The 20,747-nt window shown below is 48.6% G+C and overlaps 5 protein-coding genes across 6 annotated transcripts in view; 2 read left to right on the top strand and 3 right to left on the bottom strand.

Annotated features, from left to right (window-relative positions):
* Window positions 1-456: 456 nt before the first annotated feature.
* LOC128266250 (activating signal cointegrator 1 complex subunit 3) lies at window positions 457-7,463 on the bottom strand. Its single transcript, XM_053002638.1, has 6 exons — window positions 7,237-7,463; window positions 5,501-7,185; window positions 4,472-5,447; window positions 3,995-4,403; window positions 1,046-3,934; window positions 457-984 (listed from the first exon to the last, which is right to left on the bottom strand). Exons 1-6 carry the CDS (start codon window positions 7,377-7,379, stop codon window positions 520-522), a joined length of 6,567 nt encoding a protein of 2,188 aa, XP_052858598.1. The 5' UTR covers window positions 7,380-7,463; the 3' UTR covers window positions 457-519.
* A 695-nt stretch (window positions 7,464-8,158) lies between these two features.
* Window positions 8,159-9,385, top strand: LOC128266255 (trissin). Its single transcript, XM_053002646.1, has 4 exons — window positions 8,159-8,389; window positions 8,450-8,657; window positions 8,717-8,807; window positions 9,061-9,385. Exons 2-4 carry the CDS (start codon window positions 8,621-8,623, stop codon window positions 9,239-9,241), a joined length of 309 nt encoding a protein of 102 aa, XP_052858606.1. The 5' UTR covers window positions 8,159-8,389; window positions 8,450-8,620; the 3' UTR covers window positions 9,242-9,385.
* Window positions 9,386-9,497: 112 nt separating this feature from the next.
* Window positions 9,498-11,042, bottom strand: LOC128266253 (opsin Rh6). The gene is made up of 4 exons (XM_053002643.1): window positions 10,300-11,042; window positions 10,121-10,246; window positions 9,773-10,053; window positions 9,498-9,709 (listed from the first exon to the last, which is right to left on the bottom strand). The coding sequence occupies exons 1-4, from the start codon at window positions 10,879-10,881 to the stop codon at window positions 9,589-9,591; spliced, it is 1,110 nt and encodes a 369-aa protein (XP_052858603.1). The 5' UTR covers window positions 10,882-11,042; the 3' UTR covers window positions 9,498-9,588.
* Window positions 11,043-11,260: 218 nt separating this feature from the next.
* Window positions 11,261-12,906, bottom strand: LOC128266254 (B9 domain-containing protein 1). The gene is made up of 2 exons (XM_053002644.1): window positions 12,270-12,906; window positions 11,261-11,677 (listed from the first exon to the last, which is right to left on the bottom strand). The coding sequence occupies exons 1-2, from the start codon at window positions 12,661-12,663 to the stop codon at window positions 11,340-11,342; spliced, it is 732 nt and encodes a 243-aa protein (XP_052858604.1). The 5' UTR covers window positions 12,664-12,906; the 3' UTR covers window positions 11,261-11,339.
* A 5,950-nt stretch (window positions 12,907-18,856) lies between these two features.
* LOC128266251 (A disintegrin and metalloproteinase with thrombospondin motifs 20) overlaps window positions 18,857-20,747 on the top strand; it is a 36,706-nt gene continuing 34,815 nt past the window's right edge. The window contains exon 1 of one of the 2 annotated variants that reach the window (XR_008269043.1): window positions 18,857-20,584. Coding sequence is in view for 1 of the 2 variants with exons in the window: in XM_053002639.1 (XP_052858599.1) it covers window positions 20,207-20,584 (378 nt within the window). In the remaining variant the exon portion in view is untranslated. The remainder of the gene's footprint in view (window positions 20,585-20,747) is intronic. The other variant, XM_053002639.1, reaches the window with a different exon arrangement.

Below are 20,747 nucleotides of genomic sequence, written 5' to 3' on the forward strand. Positions count from 1 at the left end.
AAAACTTAAGGATTAATGATTTACAGGGATATCTATAACCTGCTGCTGGATCTCTTAATGTTGCAATCTTTTGTTAAATGTTTTTTAGGTCAGTATATAACCTTTTACACAAACTTTTTACCCTTAATTTCATTTATACTTCAAACAATGATTCTATAACACCGAATCATTTAAATACAAATTTTATTAACTTCACATAATAGAAAATCATTACTCCATAAATTCATAGGTTTTTCGTTTATGCATGCCAGTTCTACATGGTTGTTTAACAATGGAGCTTCGTGTCGAAGCAAGTTACTAATAATAAAAATGTTATACATATTGGCGGATCACACAACAAATACGCAAGTTCAGTTTGTCTACAAACTTAAGTTGTGCTAAAAGTGGCTGTGAAAAATGTTCATAGGACATATGAACCAACGGGAAATTCATTTAGCATTTACTAAAAGTTAAGCCTCAAATCTACAGAATGCTACTTTATTTGTCTTAAATATACGATCTAGACCCCATCTGGGATTCCTAGACTTCCTTAGCATCGATGATCTCGAAGTGCAGATCGTACTGCTGGTCGAAACCTATCAGGCAGTCGGACATCAAGTACAGAGTGAGCTGCAGACGTCCGCGTCGCGGCGTTGCCTGGAACGAAATGCGGTTGGAGCAGCGCTGACCGCGAATGGGCACCCGCTTCATAGCCAGGAGCTCGTCGCTGGCCTGGGAGCCGAGGGTCAGGAACCAGGCTTCGTTCTTGGGCTTGGGGTATTTGGGGCAGTGCACCGTGTAGCTTTGGCCACCAGTTCTCCGCTGTCCAGTGGCATTGAGACGCTGCAGATTCACTGTGAGGACGTAGTCCTCATTGGCATGCAGTGGCATCCATTCCGCCTTTGTGCCTCCGGAAAGTGACAGCGGTCGTTTGGCGTACTCATCCTCCATATAGCGACCCTCTACCGATATTTGCAATGCTATCTCGGGCATATCTTGAATAACCTGAAAGGTTTACATGGACTTTTTAGAAATTTATTCAAGGTTAAGAGTATGGTAAACTTACCTTGTACATCTGCTCGATCTCGTGCTCCTCGAAGGTATCTCGCAGGGGTCTGGCCAGCACTTCGTACTCCTTTCGGCACAGCTCTTTGAGCACGGGCAGCGTCAAGTAGTCGTGATCATCGTGTGGTATGTTCAAAAAGGCATCGAGATTGTCCTCGTTCACTGCCGGGAGTGTGAGGAATTCGCTGCCGTCGAACCAGCGCGCCTGGATGACGCACTGCATCAGCTGCTGCACCACCAGCGTCGTGGACAGCCATCCCCGTTCCGCCGTGTAGTCCACCATGGCCTGCATCACTCGGGTGGCGTTGTCCAGCGCCGACTTTGTGTCCGTCAGGTAGTCCGAATTGGGAAGCGACTGGCGGCTGAAGTGGGCCTGGAGTAGCAGGAACGTCTTGGTGTACGGCGAGTCCCAGGAGGCGGACGGAGGCCTGAAGCGACTCATCTCGGCCAACTGCTCGTTGTACTTGTCCTCGTTGTGCCGGACGGGTTGCTGGTCGAACTCGTAGGAATCGGCAATGGCGAGCAGCACCTCCTTGGTACTCATGCCCGGCTGCAGGTCCTCCAGAAAGTGCTTCATTGTGCGGTACGACAGGTAGTAGTAGGAACTGATTCGCCCCAGGAAGGTTGGCACCAGGCATCCGTCCCGCTCCACCAGACAGGCGGCCCCAGACAGTTCATAGACCACGCGCTCCACCAGGCTGGACATGAAGGCGTTCACATTCTCCGGCTCCACGCCCTGCAGCTGGTAGTACGAGGGATTGCGGAGCAGCCGCCTGAAGAAGTACGTCCACGTGAGGTAGTCCAGGGCAGCCTGCTTTGACTGCACCGTTCCGGCCACAATCTCGGCGTTGATGTGCTCCGGCAGCACTCCCAGCAGGCTGGACTCTACGGGGAACGGATCGTAGAGGAACTTCTTGTAGAAGTTCTTCTTTTCGTCATGTACCAGGACCACGGCCACGCCTTCGTTGTCGAACTGCGGCCGCCCAGCGCGGCCCATCATCTGGAGCACGTCCGTGATGGGCATGTCCACGTACTTCTTCACCTTGCCGTCGAAGTACTCGGTGCCCTTGATCACCACCAGGTGGGCGGGCAAGTTGACGCCCCAGGCCAGCGTGGCGGTGGCCACCAGCACCTGGATCTTCCGGTTGAGGAACAGCTCCTCCACGCACTTGCGGTCCTGCTCCTGCAGACCGGCGTGGTGCAGCCCAATGCCGAAGGCCAGGCAGAACTTGAGGTTCTGGTCGCGGATGTTCTGCAGGATCAGCTCCATTTCGTGCTCGGCAATGTGCAGAAACTGTTTGGGATTGGAGTCGCCGGCCACGAACGTTATGAGGTCCAGGGCAGTAAGTCTCGTCTGTCGACGCGACGAGACGAACACGATGGTGGGCTCACACGGGGAGTAGGTGCGGATGGCCTGGAATGTGGGCCGGTTCATGGTGGCCATGCGGGGGCAGTAGTGCTTTCCCGGGAAGCCGTTGATGTGCACCTGCAGCGGAACCGGACGCACCGACGGCTTGAAGTTGTAGAGACCCATTTTGGTGATGCCCAACCAGTTGGCCAGGTCCTGGGCGTTGGCCAGGGCTGTGGACAGTCCAACGATTCGGATGGACCGCCCCGTATGGGAGCTAATGAAGTTGGTGCGCGAGACAATCACCTCGATGACCGGTCCGCGATCCTCGCCCAGCAAGTGGATCTCATCGATGACGATCAGCGACACATGCTGCACGTACTCGCGCGTCTGCCAGGAGCGACTGATGCCGTCCCACTTTTCCGGCGTCGTCACGATCAGCTGCGACTCCCGGATGGCCTGGATGTCTGGCGTGACGTCGCCCGTCAGCTCCACCACCTTCAGGCCCAGCGAAGAGCGCTGGAAACGCTGCTCCCAGTCCGAGATGCGCTCCTTGACCAACGCCTTCAGCGGAGCAATGTACACCACCTTGCACTTGGGGTTCTGGTTCAGGGCTCTGAAGATGGCTATCTCCGCCACAATGGTTTTGCCACTGCCGGTGGGAGCGCCTAGGAGCACGTTGTTGTCGGTGTGGTAGAGGCAGTGGAAAATCTGCGTCTGGATGGGGTTGAAGTGCGAGAATTTGTAGAGGGACTCGTAGAGGACGTTCTTCAGGCAGCTGACTGGCAGCGGGCGGAGGGGCAGAAGTTCCGTCAGCGGTGGATGGTGCTCCGGCAGCACCAGGTGCTGGAAGGACAGTGGGATGCAGGTGGTGCTGCCGAGCCAGCTGTCGCTGCTGACTCGGATGTAGTATTGCGGTGGCAGCGGCTCCTTTAACGGGATGGTCATCACCAGCTGCTGCGCCTGACCGCTCATCACCAGCTTCCGGGTGACCTGGAACAGCTCCGAGTGGTAAATGTAGTTGGACTCGGGATCCTCGATCCACAGCCAGAAGCTCTGGCTCGTCTTGCCGTGAACGCGATCGTTCCACGTGAAGCTGGGCCAGATGTCCACCTTGATGCGTAGCACCGTCCGAGTGATGGGCTGCAAACTGGCCTCCACCTCCAGCATGGGCAACTCCTGGGCCGAGCGGATAACCAGCTCAGCGTAGCGATCGCTTCGCAGCCACTCCTTCAGTTCCCGCTGCTCCATGTCGCGCAGCCGGTAGACACTCAGGCCGCGTCGCTCCAGCTTGTCGATGGTTTCCGCGTTGATGGCTGGGAACTGGCGCAGATGGCTGTCGAGGTCCCATTGCCGCCGCTCAAACATCTTGCACAGCTGCAGCATGCGCCCGGCCAGAACCGCATTATTCTGCCTCAAAACAATCGAGAACAGGGCCCTGGTAATTCTGCCTATGTTTGTGGTGATGTAGGACATGTCGGAGCTCAGTGAGAAGGACTTCACATACCCATTGGATAGGTATGTCTGAATGAGAATGTTGACCTGGCAAAGAATGGAATAGTTATAAAAATCTAAGCACAATATGCAAACTTCGATGGTTACCTTGCCGTGGATATTCTCACTGCCTCCGTAGGGCTTTATCTTGCAGTAGTAGCTCCTCAGCTCGTCCAGCTCCTCCATCTCATCGTCGCGCACCTTGAGCTGCTGGAACTCCTGCGCCTGAGAAATCATGGCCAATATCTCAGCCTCGTTCATAAATGGCTTCATCAGCTCATTGAAAGTCTCCACAGTATCGTACTTGATGTAGAAATGCGAGGCAGTGCGGCCCAAGTCGGTTATATTCATGTCCATGGTGCGCTGGTTGAAGCGCATCATCCGAGCCTTGTCCAGACTCATCGAGGCAGTCATGATGAGAGCTCGCCGTCGGGCTTCTAATGTGGGATCCTTCTGCAGTTCCGCATACTCGATGCCGTAAACATGAGGATTGATTCGCATTCGCACAAACAGGTAACTAAAGCGTAGTATTTAACCAAAATAAGAATGATATTGCACGGAAACTGCAAGTAAAGATCAACTCACGTGTAACTGAGCCACTCGATTGCTTCCTCCACATTGGTAATGGTTCCCAGACCGATCTCCGCATTGAGATTGTCAGCCAGGCAATTGACAAAGTTGGACTCGATGGGGAATTGATTGGTCAGCAGCGACAGGTAGTGGTTCAGCTTGTCATAGCTGGTGATGATCGTCCCCACTCCGCTCTTGTCGAATTGGGGGCGACCGGCGCGTCCGAAGATCTGCAGCACATCGAGAATGCCCAGGTCCACGAAGCTGCCGTGCTTGGCATCGTAGATGTCCGTACCGCGGATAATGACGGCGTGGGCCGGCAGGTTGACGCCCCAGGCGAGGGTGGCCGTGCAGACTAGCACCGAGATGTGGCCTTCGACAAAGTACTTCTCGACCATCTGACGGTCGGCGCGCAGCATGCCCGCATGGTGCATGGCCAGGCCGCAGGAGAACAGGTCCACCAGCTGCTTGTTCCGGCTCCTCTGAATCGAGCGCATGGCCAGTCCGTGGGCCACCGAGTCGTTGGGCAGGAATATGGCACTGGTATTGTTTTGCTGGGCCAGCTCTCGAATCACGTTCGCCGTTCGCACAGTGGCGTTTCGGGCGTGCACGAAGACCATGACCTGGTGGCCCTCCTTCACCATCTCGGCGCACTTCTGGTAGCAGCACTGGTCCATGTCGGCGATCTGCTGCAGTGGCTTGACCGACTTGATGCCCACGAAGTTGGTGTCCAGCGGAACAGGGCGGAAGCGGGAGTCGAAATAGAAAAGGCCCTTCATGGGATTCACGCGCAGGAAGTGCGCCACATCGATGTAGTTTGGCAGGGTGGCTGACAGGCCCACAATGCGGATCATGGACTGCGAGGACTCCACGAGGCGGAGGGTGCGGGCCACCAGGGCCTCCACAACCGGACCTCGTTCGCCGTGCAGCAGGTGAACCTCATCAATAATTAGCAATTTTACCAGGCTAATCAGAGCCACATCGCCGCTGCCTGATAAGGAAATCGATTATTACCAAACTCTCGTTTCGGTTCAGATAGCTTACCCTTTCTGGTGACCACATCCCACTTCTCCGGCGTGGTGACCAGAATCTGGGTGGCGGCCATCTCCGCCTTGGTCAGCTGCATGTCGCCCGTCAGTTCGCGCACAACGATTTGCAGGGATTTCAGGCGCTTGGAGAAGTTATCAACCATTTCGGAGGCCAGCGCCTTCATCGGGGCTATGTAGACGATCTTGAACTCGTCCCGGTTGATCACTCCCTGCTCCAGGTGACAGCGGATCGTGTGCACAATGGACAACATGGCCACGTTGGTCTTACCGGCGCCCGTGGGCGCACACACCAGCATGTTCTCGTTGCTGTGGTAGGCCACCGGATAGACCACTGACTGGATGCGATTCAGTTCCTTGCAGTTGGCAAAGGCCAGTCTGCCCACGTCGTCCAGTTCTTCGATCTTGATGCGCTTGTTGCCGACAGTCAGCGGCGGTGGTTCGCTCGCCGGGATCTTGACCTCCTCCCACTGCTTGCTGTCCACCCGCTGGGCATTGTCGGGCAGGGTTATCCGACTGCCGCCAATGAAGCCGGCGTGCTGCTTGGCCAGCAGCTGGCTGTCAAACACATAGGGGTAGTGGATAGGCTGGTTGTGCGAGGACTGCTTGTAGTCCGCCTTAGCCGCCTTGGTGCTGAGCAGCAAAGGCTCCCGCTGGGCTGCCTCCAGCAGCTTCCGCTGGTGCTGCATGCGCAGTTGCTGGACGGACACGGCCACAGCACAGTTCGGGTCGTCCTCGGGCTCCTCGTCCTTGATGCTGCGCATGATGCGCTGCAGCTTCTTCTCCTCGCGGCGCTGCAGCTTGCCCAGCTGCTTCTCCTGGGCCGACTGCACCACCACGGCACTGGCCACAGTGGGTCGTCTTTCAGCCGCCGCTCCTCCACTGGCCGCCGTCTGGATGCGCTTCTGTTTCACCTCCTTGACGCGTCGGGATCGAGTGGCAAACTGATCCAACTGCCGGGCTACCTTGTCCCGATCCTGGAGCAGCTTTCCCACCAGCTCGAAGTGGTCGAAGCCCAGGAGCTCCATGAGCTCGTTCTGCAGCTCCTCACTGCTGCGCTTGGAGCCGAGAATGTCGCCCACGCGGTTCAACAGGTGCTCGTCGTCCAGTTTCTCGGAGATTTCCAGCAGGGTCTGCAGCTCCGGACTCAGCTTGGCGGCCTCGGAGCTCTTGGACGCCGACGGGGCGGACTTGGATTTGTACTTCATGGAGAACTTGTTGACGGTGCGGTTCTTGAGCAGGGCATCCGGGGCGAGGTCCGTCAGCAGGCCGATGTCCATCCACTCCGAGGGCGTACACAGGACGTGGATGTGGGCGCCCCACAGGGGACCCACTCCGGGAGCCCGGCGCTGCGCCTGCTGCCAGCGTTTCAGGGCGGCCCGCTCGTGCTCCTCCAGCAGATCGCCGATGGCCAGGACGCAGTCGTGGATCTGGGTGCGCTTGCGGTCGAAGGTCTGGCCGAACATGCCGTGCAGCCGGTGCGTGGTGGCCACCAGGAGTACACGCTGTTCGAGGAGCAGCCAGAAGAGGTAGAGGGCGGCGTGCTCCACCACCTGTGGCTGCTCCTCGTAGCCCATGCACTCCTGGACCAGGTTGCGCAGCTTCTGCAGCTGCACCTTGGCGGCGGGCTGCTTCGCCGGTGGCACCTGGGCCAGCAGCTTGGCAATGGTCTGCTCCTCCTTGCTGCAAAAATGTGGTTAGTGCAATTTCACAGCTGGTGAAATCATAACTTACTCATGGTTGTGGCTGTGTGTCGTCGTGGACGCGGTTGCGGTGGAGGAGGTTCGCGCCTGGCGCAGCACACTGAAGCGGCGGCTCCGCGCCTCCAGCTCCGTTTTGGTGCGCAAGGATGCACTCAATCGCGGCGGCTCCCACATATCCTTACTTTTATCCTTATTTATTTATTGTATTATTTTTTTTATTTTATAGAGGTGGACACATCTATGTCAATATCGATATGCCAATATTAATGTCATCAATGTTTCCAAATACCAATTCCATCGATGTTTGGCAGAGACTATCGATATTTACCCGTCTCCTCTATTAGTTCGACGTTTCGCTAGCTTTCTCTGTTAGAGGTGGATTAACATCGATGCCAATATCGATGTTTGGCGGAGATTATCAATGTTTATCCCTCGCAAAACACATTTTCTTGCCACTATTAATTGCTCACTCAAGTTCTTGCACACTTAGCCAGGTTTCACTCCACTTCTGGAAAATTGGGAAACCGGATAGCTCGGACGCAAACCTTTAAAGACTGTTTATTTAGCAGCAACGAATGTAAATAACAACTATTATGTTTAAAATGGAATATAAATATATATATATAAATTATATTTAATCAAATAATTTATTGTAAAAACAGCAGTAAGGCATGGTAAATAAAAAGTTATCCATCAAAATAATCAAATGAATCGAAATTATTTAACTTTAATCACTTTTAAACCTATATCCAGTCTTTTTGCGTTGCCACATCTTAGAAAATATGTGCAATATCGTATATCGTATGCGGGAATTTAAAGCAAAGACAGGGCACCTATAATTTAATTGCAAAGTTTATCTGTCTCGTATTTAAATGATTAAAGCCTTAAAGAAACCATAATGCAACGAAAAGTTTTCGTTGAAATTTAATTTCGTTTCAGCGAACATCGTAAATTTTGTCAGTATACCTAGCCCCTTTTCTTGGTGCCTTTTCTAAACATTTTAAATATGCTTAACTTGTCGCTTGCCAGCCCGATTAAGAACTTTTACAACCTGTGTGCAGCTGCTTGGCTTTGCGGCTCCCATCCACCACAGCCCCAAAATAACCCCATAAACTTGTTGCGCAATCTGCAATTGTCTGCGAGCTCTTGTTTATTATGCACTGCGTGTACACATACTCGGTGAAGTAAGTCCTCCTGGTAATTCATCCACAGCCACATGCTTCATTGACCACTTTGAAAGCCAGAATCCCAGAAGTGGGCGGTTGTCCAGCGGCAGGCGTGTATATAAGCTCGGCGGCCGGCATCTCGGTCTTTTCAGTTGCGATTTCTCTGGGACTCGGCACAGGACTCCAACAGAAGATCACATGAGCGGCACAAACTTTTGAGCAAGTCCCCGACCAACGACCAAGACAAGCATGCATTGGCTGGCCCATTTCCAGATCGTATTGCTATGTGAGTCTAAAGCTAACGCCTATAACACATATTTAACTTTACATTTTAATTATTGCAAGGCATATGGCTGATGTGCCCCAGCTCACAGGCCATCAAATGCGACACTTGTGGCAAAGAGTGTGCCAGCGCCTGTGGCACCAAGCATTTTCGGTAAGTACATATATATTTTTAAAGAGTTTTCTTAACTCACTCAGAAAAAAAATCTAATATGAGGAATTAAAATTTCATTAAATGAAATCTAGTCGGTATTTAGAATTTTAAGTTTTATTTGTGAGCTCCAGAAATAAAATTTAGCTGAGATTTCCAAAGTGACTTAAGTGATTTTGTAACGATTAGGGATTAAAAATGATTTAAAAATGAAGAGTTTTGAATTTCCAATTATTGCAACACGATTTCGTCTTAGGACCTGCTGTTTTAACTACCTTCGCAAGCGAACCGACCCGGATGCACTGCGTCAGAGCTCCGACCGGAGGCTCATCGACTTCATCCTGCTGCAGGGACGGGCCCTCTTCACCCAGGAACTGCGAGAGAGACGCCACAATGGCACCTTGATGGACCTCGGCCTACAGACCTACTACCGCTGAAGCTCCCCCTGATCACTCCATTTGAACTGATACGGAACTGGCCTTGACTCCGACCAACGATTCACACGATCCACTGGCTATTGAAATGCTTGAAATGTTAATTTACCAATAAAGGCACTAACTTCTTTGGGGCACTGTGCTGGATGAAGCAGTCTAGTAAGTCACGGCACTGGGTTTACTTTGATTTTGTATCAATTGCAGTTATAATTTTACGAGATTTTTTTTTTACATTTTCTAATGCCATCTTTTTTGTTGGTTTTCCTTGAGGTGTCTTTGCGATATGGTTGAGTCTTTGTAGATCTAGAGCTGTCAGTTCCCTACGTCTGCAGTCGTCGTCTCCGATGCGCCTAGGCCTGCGATTCGCTGATCTCCGCGGTGGCCTGTGTCCTCGAGTCCGCGGCGAGGTCGTCCTTTCCGCAGGCCAAGCAGGGCATCTTCTCCCGCAGCACCTGCTTGTACTTGGGGTGGCTAAGGATGTTGTGGGATAATATATCAGAAACTAGTTAGCCATATGATGTATAAAAAGCCCACCTCAAGCCGTAGACAATGGGGTTGCACACCGCATTGGCCTTGGCGAACACGGAGCCACAGATGGTGCTCAGCGGACTCAGGTGCATGGACTCGAAGATGCCCGCGTAGTTGATGATGGTGTAGGGCGTCCAGGCGAAGAACCACAGCGAAATGGTGGTCAGGGCCACCTTGGCCAGCTTGATCTCGATGGCCTTGCTCTTGTCGGCCTCGCTGTTGCGCAACGAGGCCACGTTCATCTTCTTGGCCTGCTCCCGCATGGCCTTCTCATGGGCAGCCACGGCCTGGAAATTAGTGTAATGTAGCTAATCCCATGGGCTAGTTAGCCAGCAAGCCAGCAAGCCAACTCACCTTCATGATGTGCCAGTAGGAGAAGATAATGGTCGTCAGGGGCGTGAGGTAGACCCACAGCGAGTAGACGATGATGTAGGAGCGGTTGAACCAATCCTTGGCAAAGTAGTCAGTGCCACAGGCGGTCTGAAAATATATACATATATAAGTGATACATTCTATGGTGATGGCCGACTAACCATATTGCCCTCGGGAACGTAGCGGTTCCAGCCGAACATGGGCATCAGAGCCCAGGCTCCGCAGATGGTCCACACGACCACAAGTCGGAGCGCCGCCGCAGTGGCCGTCAGGGGCTTCCTGGCCATGCCCTTCACAATCACACAGTAGCGATCGTAGGCAATCAGCGTCATCGACCAGATGGACACGCAGCCGAAGAGCGAGCCGAACAGGCCGTACAGCTCGCAGAGGAAGGGACCCATGATCCAGGTGCCGTAGAAGCCGTTCAGCACCACGGGCGGGAACATGGTGAACATCATCATGAAGTCGGAGAAGGCCAGGTTGACCACGAACATGTTGGACGGGGTGCGCAGCCCCTTCGACGAGGTGAAGATGTACATCACGACGAAGTTGCCCGCCAGCGACATAATGCCCAGAATGCTGATCACGAAGCCAATGATGCCGAACCACATGGGCTCGAGGGGTGGCCACTGGTACCAGTAGGGGTCCACCATGTGCATGATCTCGGCGGGCACGCTCTCCGCCAGGCTGAGGTTGCTGCCATCGCGCATGAAGCCGTAGCTGGGCGGACTCAGGCTGGCCATTTCGGGAGTATAGTTTACTATAGTATGGTGTGGTATAGTAAGTACAAGCTGCTGCGGTGGAACTTCGGTGATGGCTACTCTGCTGCGGAGCTACTCGCTGTCCATAGCAGGACGACTGACTCTCGGGACGCGGACTCGGCGGCAATGGCTGCGGCGGATCCCTTTGCCCGTCTTTATATGGCCACTTGTGTCCAGCTCGTCTTAGACTAATTGCCCTAATCCAATTACCAGGCACTTGGCCAATCCAAAGCCGCGCGATTTGCTGCGTCGGATTACGACTGGTCGCGTCACCGCGCCAATTGTCTTAGCGGACAAGGTCAAGTTTGAGGCAGCTGCCAGTCGCGGACTGCCATCCACCAACCAACCACCCACCCAGCAATTAGATTAAGACAAACGCTTTACTGCCTCGCCAAGTTCACGTTTACTGACACACCACATCTGGGCTGGCCTGCTGCTCCTCAGGAATGCCACTGGTAGCCCAGCTTGCGGGCGCCCCTCATCACGGAGGCCAGCTGGAACTGCAGGCTGCCGTAGGACTCCATGGACAGGCCCTTGCACTTCTGGCTGTCCAGCAGGACCTTGGGGTCCTTCAGCTCCGGCTCGCGGCGCAGCAGCCAGCTGGTGATGTCCGCCATCATGTTGGGGCACTTGGGCATCAGGATGGGCGCCTGCAGCTGCTCCGTCTGCTCCGCCGGACGACGGCCCCCAAACACAGGCAGGTGGATGTGGGCGTAGCCGAGCAGCGCCTCCCGCCCCGCTCCATTGCGTCCGAACACGCTCACCAGGATCTGGGGCCCTGCAAAAAGAACAGGAGGGGTGAGTAAATCTTTAATTTCACATATATTTTATTTTACTTTTATAAATTAATTAAGGATCTGGAGTCCTAAAAAGAACTCTAGAGTCAAATAAATCCTTAATTTTACGTAGAATATATTTGAACTATTAGATTTTCGTAGTCTTGAGGTGATTTCCTCATTCAGTTCATTAAACTTGTATACCATTATTGTCATTTTTTGTTGTATTTTGTATTGTATTGTAAAATTGCATGATTTAATATTAAAATTTTGTTAATCAATTTGGAAAATAAAATATAAAATAGTTTCTATTTGACTTAAGTGCATTTTATTTAAGTTAAATATGATTTAAATTTAAATCACATTTTCAAATCAATTCAATTCGAAAAATAGGAAAAATACTTTTATAATTAAAAAAACTTAGATGAAAAAGAAGATAAAATATTTTTATAATTAAAATAATTTAAAAAAGAAATGGATGAGAGTCAAACCGAAAAATATCTAAATTACTACGTTTTTTTCACCAGTGTAGGTATACTAATGCAAGTAAGTGTGTGTGCCAGTTCAGTTGAACTAATAGACATTTTTACCCACAGCCAAAGGGACTGGTGCTCTTGTAGGTCACCTCGATGGGCATGTTGAAGACGATCGGTTCGTTGAAGTGGCCCCTCCGGTTGGTGGCCAGCTGGGTGAGCCCGTGCCGGGGTCCGGAGGACAGCTGCCAGTCGGGACCGGCGACCAGCTCGTAGCGCAGGAAGACAAACTCCTTGTCGGGACCCAGGGGAAAGGTGGCCGAGACTATTTGGCCCGTGATGCTCAAACTGAAGTAGCTGGCAGTGGCTTTCGCGTCCATCGGACTGGGAACTGGGACACTCGTTTTGGCACTTCTGGACTTCTTTCTGCCCTGCTTGGGCCTTTGTTTATGTTTTTCACGCGGCGGACTGGTATCCTGGTTGCCCGGGAGACTGATGCCCTCGCTGGCACTCATGGTGGTGGTTGTCGACTCTCAAAGGGGTGTGTTTCCAATGGAAAACTAAGTATTTTCCACCTGACAACTGCCACTGACACTGGCACCAACTGAGTGTTGGAAAAGGTGCTCAAATTTGACAACTTCATGCAGGGCTTTAGATATATTACAAATACTTTATTTTGCTTGCCCAGCATAAAGTTCACTCTATGCATTTATTAATTCCTTATAGACTTTTTGCATATTAAATAACACAAACAGAAATTGTCATCGTATTTCTAAACAACTTTTGATTATTGGGCTACTTTATGTCGGTGGAATTTCTTTATTGCTTTATATATTTATGATATTTAAGTGGGCTATTTAAAACAGAAAACCACTGCTGTTTCTGCTTTGTTTATGTTGATTGTAAGAAACTGAGGAATTCTTGAGAAAATCTCAACGCTAATTGATTGTAAAGTTGGATAGTCTACGACCTGGTCATGCCTAATAATAGTTAAGATAAAGCTCTGTGGATAGTTTCTGTTAGTTGCTGATTTAATGAACCAACATGTTCATAAATCACATTAATAATATCTTTCGGTATGTATTGTAAGTACATTAGTCGTGTTTGGCCGTGGGTTTGCTTTGTTTCGTTAATTTAGTTAGGGAAACAACTTATTTTATTCCGGCGTCTGGTCATGTCGACGCCAGTGTAATTTAATACCATCGGAGTAACATGCTCGTTACATGGACACTGAGTGGTTCTGACTTTTCGCCCCCTTTCTGTTTTGCATACTTTGATCCAGCTCGGAATGTATCGCAGTAAGATATCTACGTGACAATTACAAGATAATAATTCATTTTCAGCCGCCAGTCGAGGCGGGGCGAAAGGTCAATTGCGATCGACATGGCTCGAGGCTCTGACTCAGGAGGGGTTCTTCGCCAGCCGTGTAATTAATGCTGTAATGGCCATTTAGCAATTTATAGCTGCCAACGCGGTATGCTTGTAAATCATTGTGACAATTGTCGGCGCTACCGAAACGGGAAGTCGCGCCTCCGATCACCGATCCCCGATCCCCGATCCCCGATCTCCGGTGCCGCTCCCTGCCAGCAAAATGCATTATGCAATGGAAAACTGGCCAGCAGCCTGAAGCCAGCAGCCAGTTGGCCAGTCAGCATTTCCATACCTCTGGGCGTAATTAAAATGCGCCACAAATAATGCCAATGGTTCAAGGCGACACAACTAAGCTCAACTCCTGGCATCTTCTCGCAGAACCGCAACACTTGAGAAATGGAGAACCACGCAGATGATCTTCGCACCAATCGGATGGGATTGTCACTGCAGCTGTGGTGCAGCCGGTGGCTCAGAGTGGTGCAACAGCTGCGTCAGTCAAGTGGTCCCATGTGCTTACACTGTGAGAAGAAAATAAATAAATTTAAATTATTTTACAAAAAAAGATTACATGTAAAGTAATTCCAGCCATTTACATGCTTTTATCTAATATTCTTTACATATTTGGGATCGCTACAAAGTGTTTTTTTTTGTAAAAATATCTCTTGTAAGATATACTTTTTTTTCCGGGTTTTACTTTCGAGCTTGACTCAAGTGTTAATAAGTCTTTCACGAAATTCAATAGCTTTAGATCCGTATTGATATATCATTAAAAAGGTAAAAGAAATTAATTTAATATATATTTAAATAGACAATTGTGCGACTTGAATTCGAATAAATCAAAAGAAAAATTAATCGCAACAGGTCTACAATCATTAATAAATTAGTTTAACAATTTAAAATCATTTATTTAAAATAATATCAAAACCATATTAAATTAGTTAGGGCGTGTCTTATCAAAATTAAAAAATTTAGTATTTCAAGTAGTTAAAAAATAAGTAAATTATTCATCATCATAAAATAAACCAACGACTCACAAATTGTTATGATGTTTACTTTTCCTTATTTTGAGAACTTACTCATGATTTTTGTATCATTTTTGCAAGCATAATGAGATTGTGTGCGGCATGTGCAGTTCCACGAAATAAGCCCCTTTGATAGCTAAATCAAAAGCTTAGGCTTAGGAAGACAGCCGAAAGCAACAGTAAGGCCATCAGAAATCGACATCAGGCCATATGCTATAAGCCATATTCCATATTAACCGTATGCCGAACGCCGAATGCCGAATGCAATCGGAGAGAGTGCTGACACAGCGCAGAATCGACATTATTTCGACTCGAGTTTAGCACTACGGCATTATGCTCCGCTTCTAATACTGCAGAAGCGGAGTATGCCTGCAGGCACACTCATTTTTGCATAATTCATTACTCGTACCCATACTCAGAGCATTCGCAATGCAATGGCTGCATTCAATTACGTTTTCGGAATCAATGAACAGCAGAATTATTCAGAAAGAAATATAAATTTTGGGCCTTATGTAAAACCGATTCATATCCATTGAATGGCCTGGTGTAAATGAAAATTTTCAATTGAAGCCTTTGGCCGTGCCAGTGCCAGTGCCAGTGCCAGTGCCAGTGCATTGGCCACCCCGAAAAGGGGCGTTGCATTACTGAAAGCCGATCGCCGTGTGTTGAACCGCTTTTTTGCGCAACGAGAATTTTAAATTCGGGAGCGGTTCAGCTGGGGCCAATTAGGGCCGGAACCAGCTGCAGATGCCTAATGTCTTTCTCCAACTAACAGACAGTTCAAAGAGCCCGTTCAGATCCAGGAAAATTGAACTGTGCACGCGTATGTACTTGAATTGTAGTCCATTTTTATGATCTTGCCTTTCAGCGGGCACTCATCTTTTATGGCGATAGAGCGGTGCTTCTCCTTGTACTTCTGCTACTTTTAAAATGTTTTTAATTTCAACTCACTCTGCGTATATTCCACATGATACCCATAAATATTTGCAAGCCTTTGGGATACGTTTTGCATGCCATTCGGTCTCCATCTCAAGGAATAGGAGTACACTGATCCAAAAATTGGCTTTTTAAAAGGAAAAAAATGTAAATATAAAAAATTACTTAATTCGAAAGACAGCTGAAATGAATTCAATATATTATTATCCAACAATTTGTAAGGAACCATAGCTACATGTTGCGTATTAAGTTTTCCTCTACACGGAAAATTCAAGGTTAGAATAAATAGTACGAAAATGGTGTCTTCTTTTAGGTGGCCTGTTTCCGCCTGTGCATCTATATATAAGTTAATATTAGTTTATGTTTGCCGCGTTGCGTGGGCGTGGGCTCGTCTCAGGGTCAACGCACGTCGGTCAGCTCCCATGGATCCCCATCCCCATCCCCATTTCCATTCTCATTCCCCATCTCCATAGCCATAGCCATCCCCGATTCTCATCTCGATCGGCAATCGCCATCTGTGTGTGCTGTCATAGTGGCCGGTCTATGCTGTAGTTGAATGGATGATATATGCCATACAGTTAAGTGAAATGTATCTTTGAGATACGAAAACTATGGGAGCACAACAAATGCCTCTTACGCATGTCTCGCGATTCCGATTCCGATTGCGATTGCGATTCCGATCCGATTCGAACGAGTATTCCTGCCGCTGATTGACAGCGCAAGTAATTGAGTTTGATTTTTGCGAATTTCCAGAATTTAGACATCACCGACGAGGGCACGGAATTGCCGAGGGTGAGGAGGCTCTTTAAGAAAGGTTTGTGTTTAGTTAGCCCAAATATTTGATTCGATTTGATTGAGCAGCTGTCAGGGGAACTTAAAAGCCTGAGCTCTCAATAGTTGCAGAGGTTTGCGGATCGCTGGAATGGCTGTCTCTGGCTTTCGCAAGCTTTCGATCATTCAATCAGGATCAATATTTATCAATCAAGTGTGTGGGTGAGTGAAAATCGGCTGAATGGAACCGAACAACTCACGCACCAGGCACACTGGCACACGCACCCACAAACATACCATATGTATTCGCGGACATACGCAATTGACTAAGAGGGCTGCGCGTGTTGGACGCACGGACGGATAAACAGACAGTCGGTCTGACATCGAACATCTGAAGATACTGAAGATACTGAAGATACTGAAGATACTGCGGATTCGATACTGATCCGTAGTCTAGGGCCCTTCACAGCCTCTCGCTCGTTGATCTTCGAACCGCTTGGAGGCCGTCTGCCGATCGAAACTCACTTGCATCACATATCCGAAAGTGACTCTGCATCCGATCCCATCTGATGTGTGGCTGTGAGGCAACAGCATCGCTGCTATTTTGGCATTTTCTGCTAAACAAAAGTTTATGGCTGCGCGTGCTGCCGGCAGCCTAATGATCTGAATGCGTTAATTATTGAGATGATACAAAGCGATGTGGACCTGGCCAGAGATGCCACACATAGATGGATAGACGCATAGATACGTTGCGGTCAGCTTCGGTGGGTTCCGCCTAGAGATCTTCGATCATTAGCATCTGAAAGGCAGCGCGGCGCCTCTTTGAGCAGTATTTCCTAATTTGGACAGCATGTTCACCCCTTATTAGTAAGGGATTTGCTAGGCTGAACAATTAATTAGAGACCCGGTATAAAATATCCAGCCAAGAGGGTATTTATTTAGTGGATCTGTAAACAAATCACACAGGGCATGGCCAGTTCGGTCTAATGAAAACGCTCTTGCAGAACTCACTTGCTTCGAGACTTTTATGGCCCCGTGTTGTAAGATTTGCCGTTCTGGCTGCTGTTTTATGTTGGCTTCGTTCGGGAGCCGGCAGTTTGTTGTCGATTACAAAACAAGCGTTGCCGATTGCACAGTTGCTGCCCCATTGCAACGCCCCGCTGGCGATGGCTCTTCCCGGAATCTTTTGAGCTGTTTTTCATTAGCCGGAGGAAGGCACAGCCCCAGCACACCGCACACAGCCTTGCAAACGTCCATACCAGTCGTAGACACATATATCATATTTTAGAATACTTTAGAATTTTCGCTGCCGAAAGCCAGCGAAATGGATTTTTAATTTCCAACTATACTTTAATTTGGCAAACGAGCTCTCGTCTTTTAATTGATTAATTCTTATTGCTGCGTTTGATTAAGGAAAATATTTAGTATACAATAGGGTCAATTGCTACATATGGTAATTTGCCATAGAAGACATTTATATTTATGTGGCAGAGTTGAGTTCTCGGCGCACAAATAATGGAGCGGATCGCAACTATTTTTGTCCACTGACGCGATCAGTAGATTGATCTTGACCCACATCCAGCAGATGTCGCACGATCTTGGTATGAATGGCCCAAAATAATGCATCTTAATAGTCCATGAAAGTTTAGTACATTGAAATTGTCTTGTTTATAATAGATTGCTCCCAAAGTACGCCAAAGTTCCGTAAAACACTTTCTTTGTCAAATGTGAGCTGGTCATTTCCGTTTTTGAATCATCTCATAATGCAAAAAACCACTATGAGATATGACAAGAACGGATGTCCGGTTTTGGATTTTCTTGGAATATTTTAAATATTTTCCTAAATTATGTTTCACAGTTGTCTATAATTGTTTTTCTTTTCGAAAAGATTCCTTAAATATTGGTCACAATATGACATGTTGGATGAAGAATTTAATATTATTTACAACACAGATGGCGTATAATAATAGAAAAAATCTTCAACCGTTCACGGAATATCCCAAAATGTTTCGACTTCAGAACTTTTGAGTAATGCTTCAGACGATCCAACCAAACTTCTCGTTCTATTACATCACTCTTCATTTATTGATTCACAACTATACGTTAAATAACTTTTACTTTCCTTAAGTTAAATAGATGTCATCTTACTTGGTTTTTTCACATTAACCAATGGTAGCGTTGAGTAGTGCTTAACATGATTAAGAAATCAGAATTAAATTAATGTTTCTAACTATAGTTCTTAACTAATAATAGTTATAGGTAATAGTCTTTTTCAAAAATGAGTACCGCTTTGTAAATTCACATTTATTCCCGTTCAATAAAATTCCAAATGGTTGGAAATTGTTTGATAGATATTTCAGGGACACCCCGAATATAAAGCTATTATGATCAGTTTTAATCATAATAAATATAAAATGATCAAACATAATCATAATCGCATTATCAATTAATAAATAAAAAAGATATAGAATTTCTTATGAAATTACTTAGTTTAAATTTTTTCTATAAAGGATAAAGTTTTATAGTCAAATAACGATCTTTGTCAACATACCTGTTTTATCGGCCGTGTTAAATCGGATTCTGGATCATTCGCAATTTGGACCAGTCGGTCGGATGCGAAAATTGTTACTATGTCAAGATCTTATCTGTTTGTATAAAGATAAGAAAATTCGTTACTCTAAAGGTTATAGAACCTTGCGAGCAGCATGTGCGGATTATGTGTGCGAAAGTATCGGATTATAATAGTAAAGAGGCACGTTAAGAGAGGGTTCGAGCGCTCTTTTAAGCTAAGCTCGCTGGAACTCTCTTTCTCTCTTCTCTCTTTTTTTTTAGACCGGTATGTTATGGTATGGGGGTACGTGGTTCAGAGAGCCGATAAGAACGTTTTGGGGATGTGAAACTCCAGATTCAAGATTCCAGATTCCAGACTCCAGAGACCATTTCCTTAGGAATTGAAAGCTCACCGGGTTATGGTTATGCCATATCCCTCTATATATGTACGCGGCATATCGGCCGGCAAAAGAGAGCAGCTTTTATGGCTGTGTGAGCGATCGCAGATCGCTTGGCGGACTGCGACCGCTTGCCGCTCGATCGCAGAGCGTTCGCATTCAGTCCGCAGCGGGTACTCAAGCGAGCCGAAACGAAACATCGCCAGATACATTTACATTTTGTCTGGTTTGAAGCACTTGGTCAGCCGCCTCGTTCTCGTCTGTTTCGTTTCTTTACGCGCGCGGCAATTTGGCAACTGCTTGAGTTAAATTCCTATTCCCATTTCGATTCCGAAACCGAATTCGAATTCGAATCCGAATCCGATTCCGACCTAGATCCTGTGCAGCCATGTCGGCAGTGGCGCAGCAATAATATGCCATCCGATCGGCGCGTTCTCGTGAACTCTGACATGGTGCTGTTGTTGAGCAGCTCTGGGACAACCTTCGCCGCCACCGAAAAGCCAGCAAAAAGAGCCACTGGTACTGCCGAAAAGAAAGCCAGCACAGAATGCCAAAGGTGACCAAGTTAATGGTGCAGCTCGAAAGTGAATGCATTTAGCGCGATGTGTGAAGTTTAAGCTTAACATTGGCCCCCGCCACGAATTCTGTGATTCGGCAAAAAGATTCATCATGAGATCGTACAATCGTATCTAGTATTAAAGTAGTTTATCTTAACTAATCGCAGCCATAAGTGTGAGTCGTTTTAGTACCCACGAGCCGTTGTCTACGCGTTTTTTTTTCCGTCTTCGTCTTCAGCTTCGGCGGGTGCGGTGCCCACGGCAACGGAACGAGACAGTCGCATTTCAATTAACAAAATAAGCAAAGCCAAAGAGCCACAGAGCCAACAAAAGTGTACACATACGCACAGTGGATTGTGGTGCGATTTCGCGCGCATTTTTGCACGTGCCACACGGCGATTGGAATCGCCAAAAGTCCGTGTATCGACTCGGTTGTCTGTGCATCCGATCACCATGTCCCAGCCGGAAGCCGGTCCGCCGGGGACTGGCGGCCATCGACTGCTGGCCGAGCAGGTGGAGCACCCGAAGTCTCCCGCCCACTCGTATGCCAGCACCACGCTCCGCTCCACCACTTCTGGCCACAGCATCCGTACCAACAGCACCACCATCTGCGAGTCCCCCGGAGCGGGGTATCCCTTCTCCTACTCCGCCTGCTCCTCATCCTCCTCCGACGACGACGACGAGGGGGTGGACGCCCTTGATCGCTGTCTGCGGGGGGCGGCAAACGACCTTGGGGATGCCGGCCTGCGGTATTCCTTCAAAGGACCACCGCCGGAGCTCTACTCGCCCAAGAAGGACTTCATCAGCTCGGGACCGCTGCTGGACAGACAGGTAGGTCCTAAGCCCAAGGTATTTGGATTTTTATCGGGAGGTCTAGTCTTCCGCCTCGTGTTTCAGGGCGATCGAATTTGGAGACCGGCCTTTTGTCTTACGATTTTTCATTTATTTTTGTTTGTATTCCTCTCTTTTTGCTTTATCGAAATCGGCTGGCCAA

Source organism: Drosophila gunungcola, chromosome 3R, assembly GCF_025200985.1.
Source record: "Drosophila gunungcola strain Sukarami chromosome 3R, Dgunungcola_SK_2, whole genome shotgun sequence".
In the NCBI taxonomy this organism is placed as follows: domain Eukaryota; kingdom Metazoa; phylum Arthropoda; class Insecta; order Diptera; family Drosophilidae; genus Drosophila; species Drosophila gunungcola.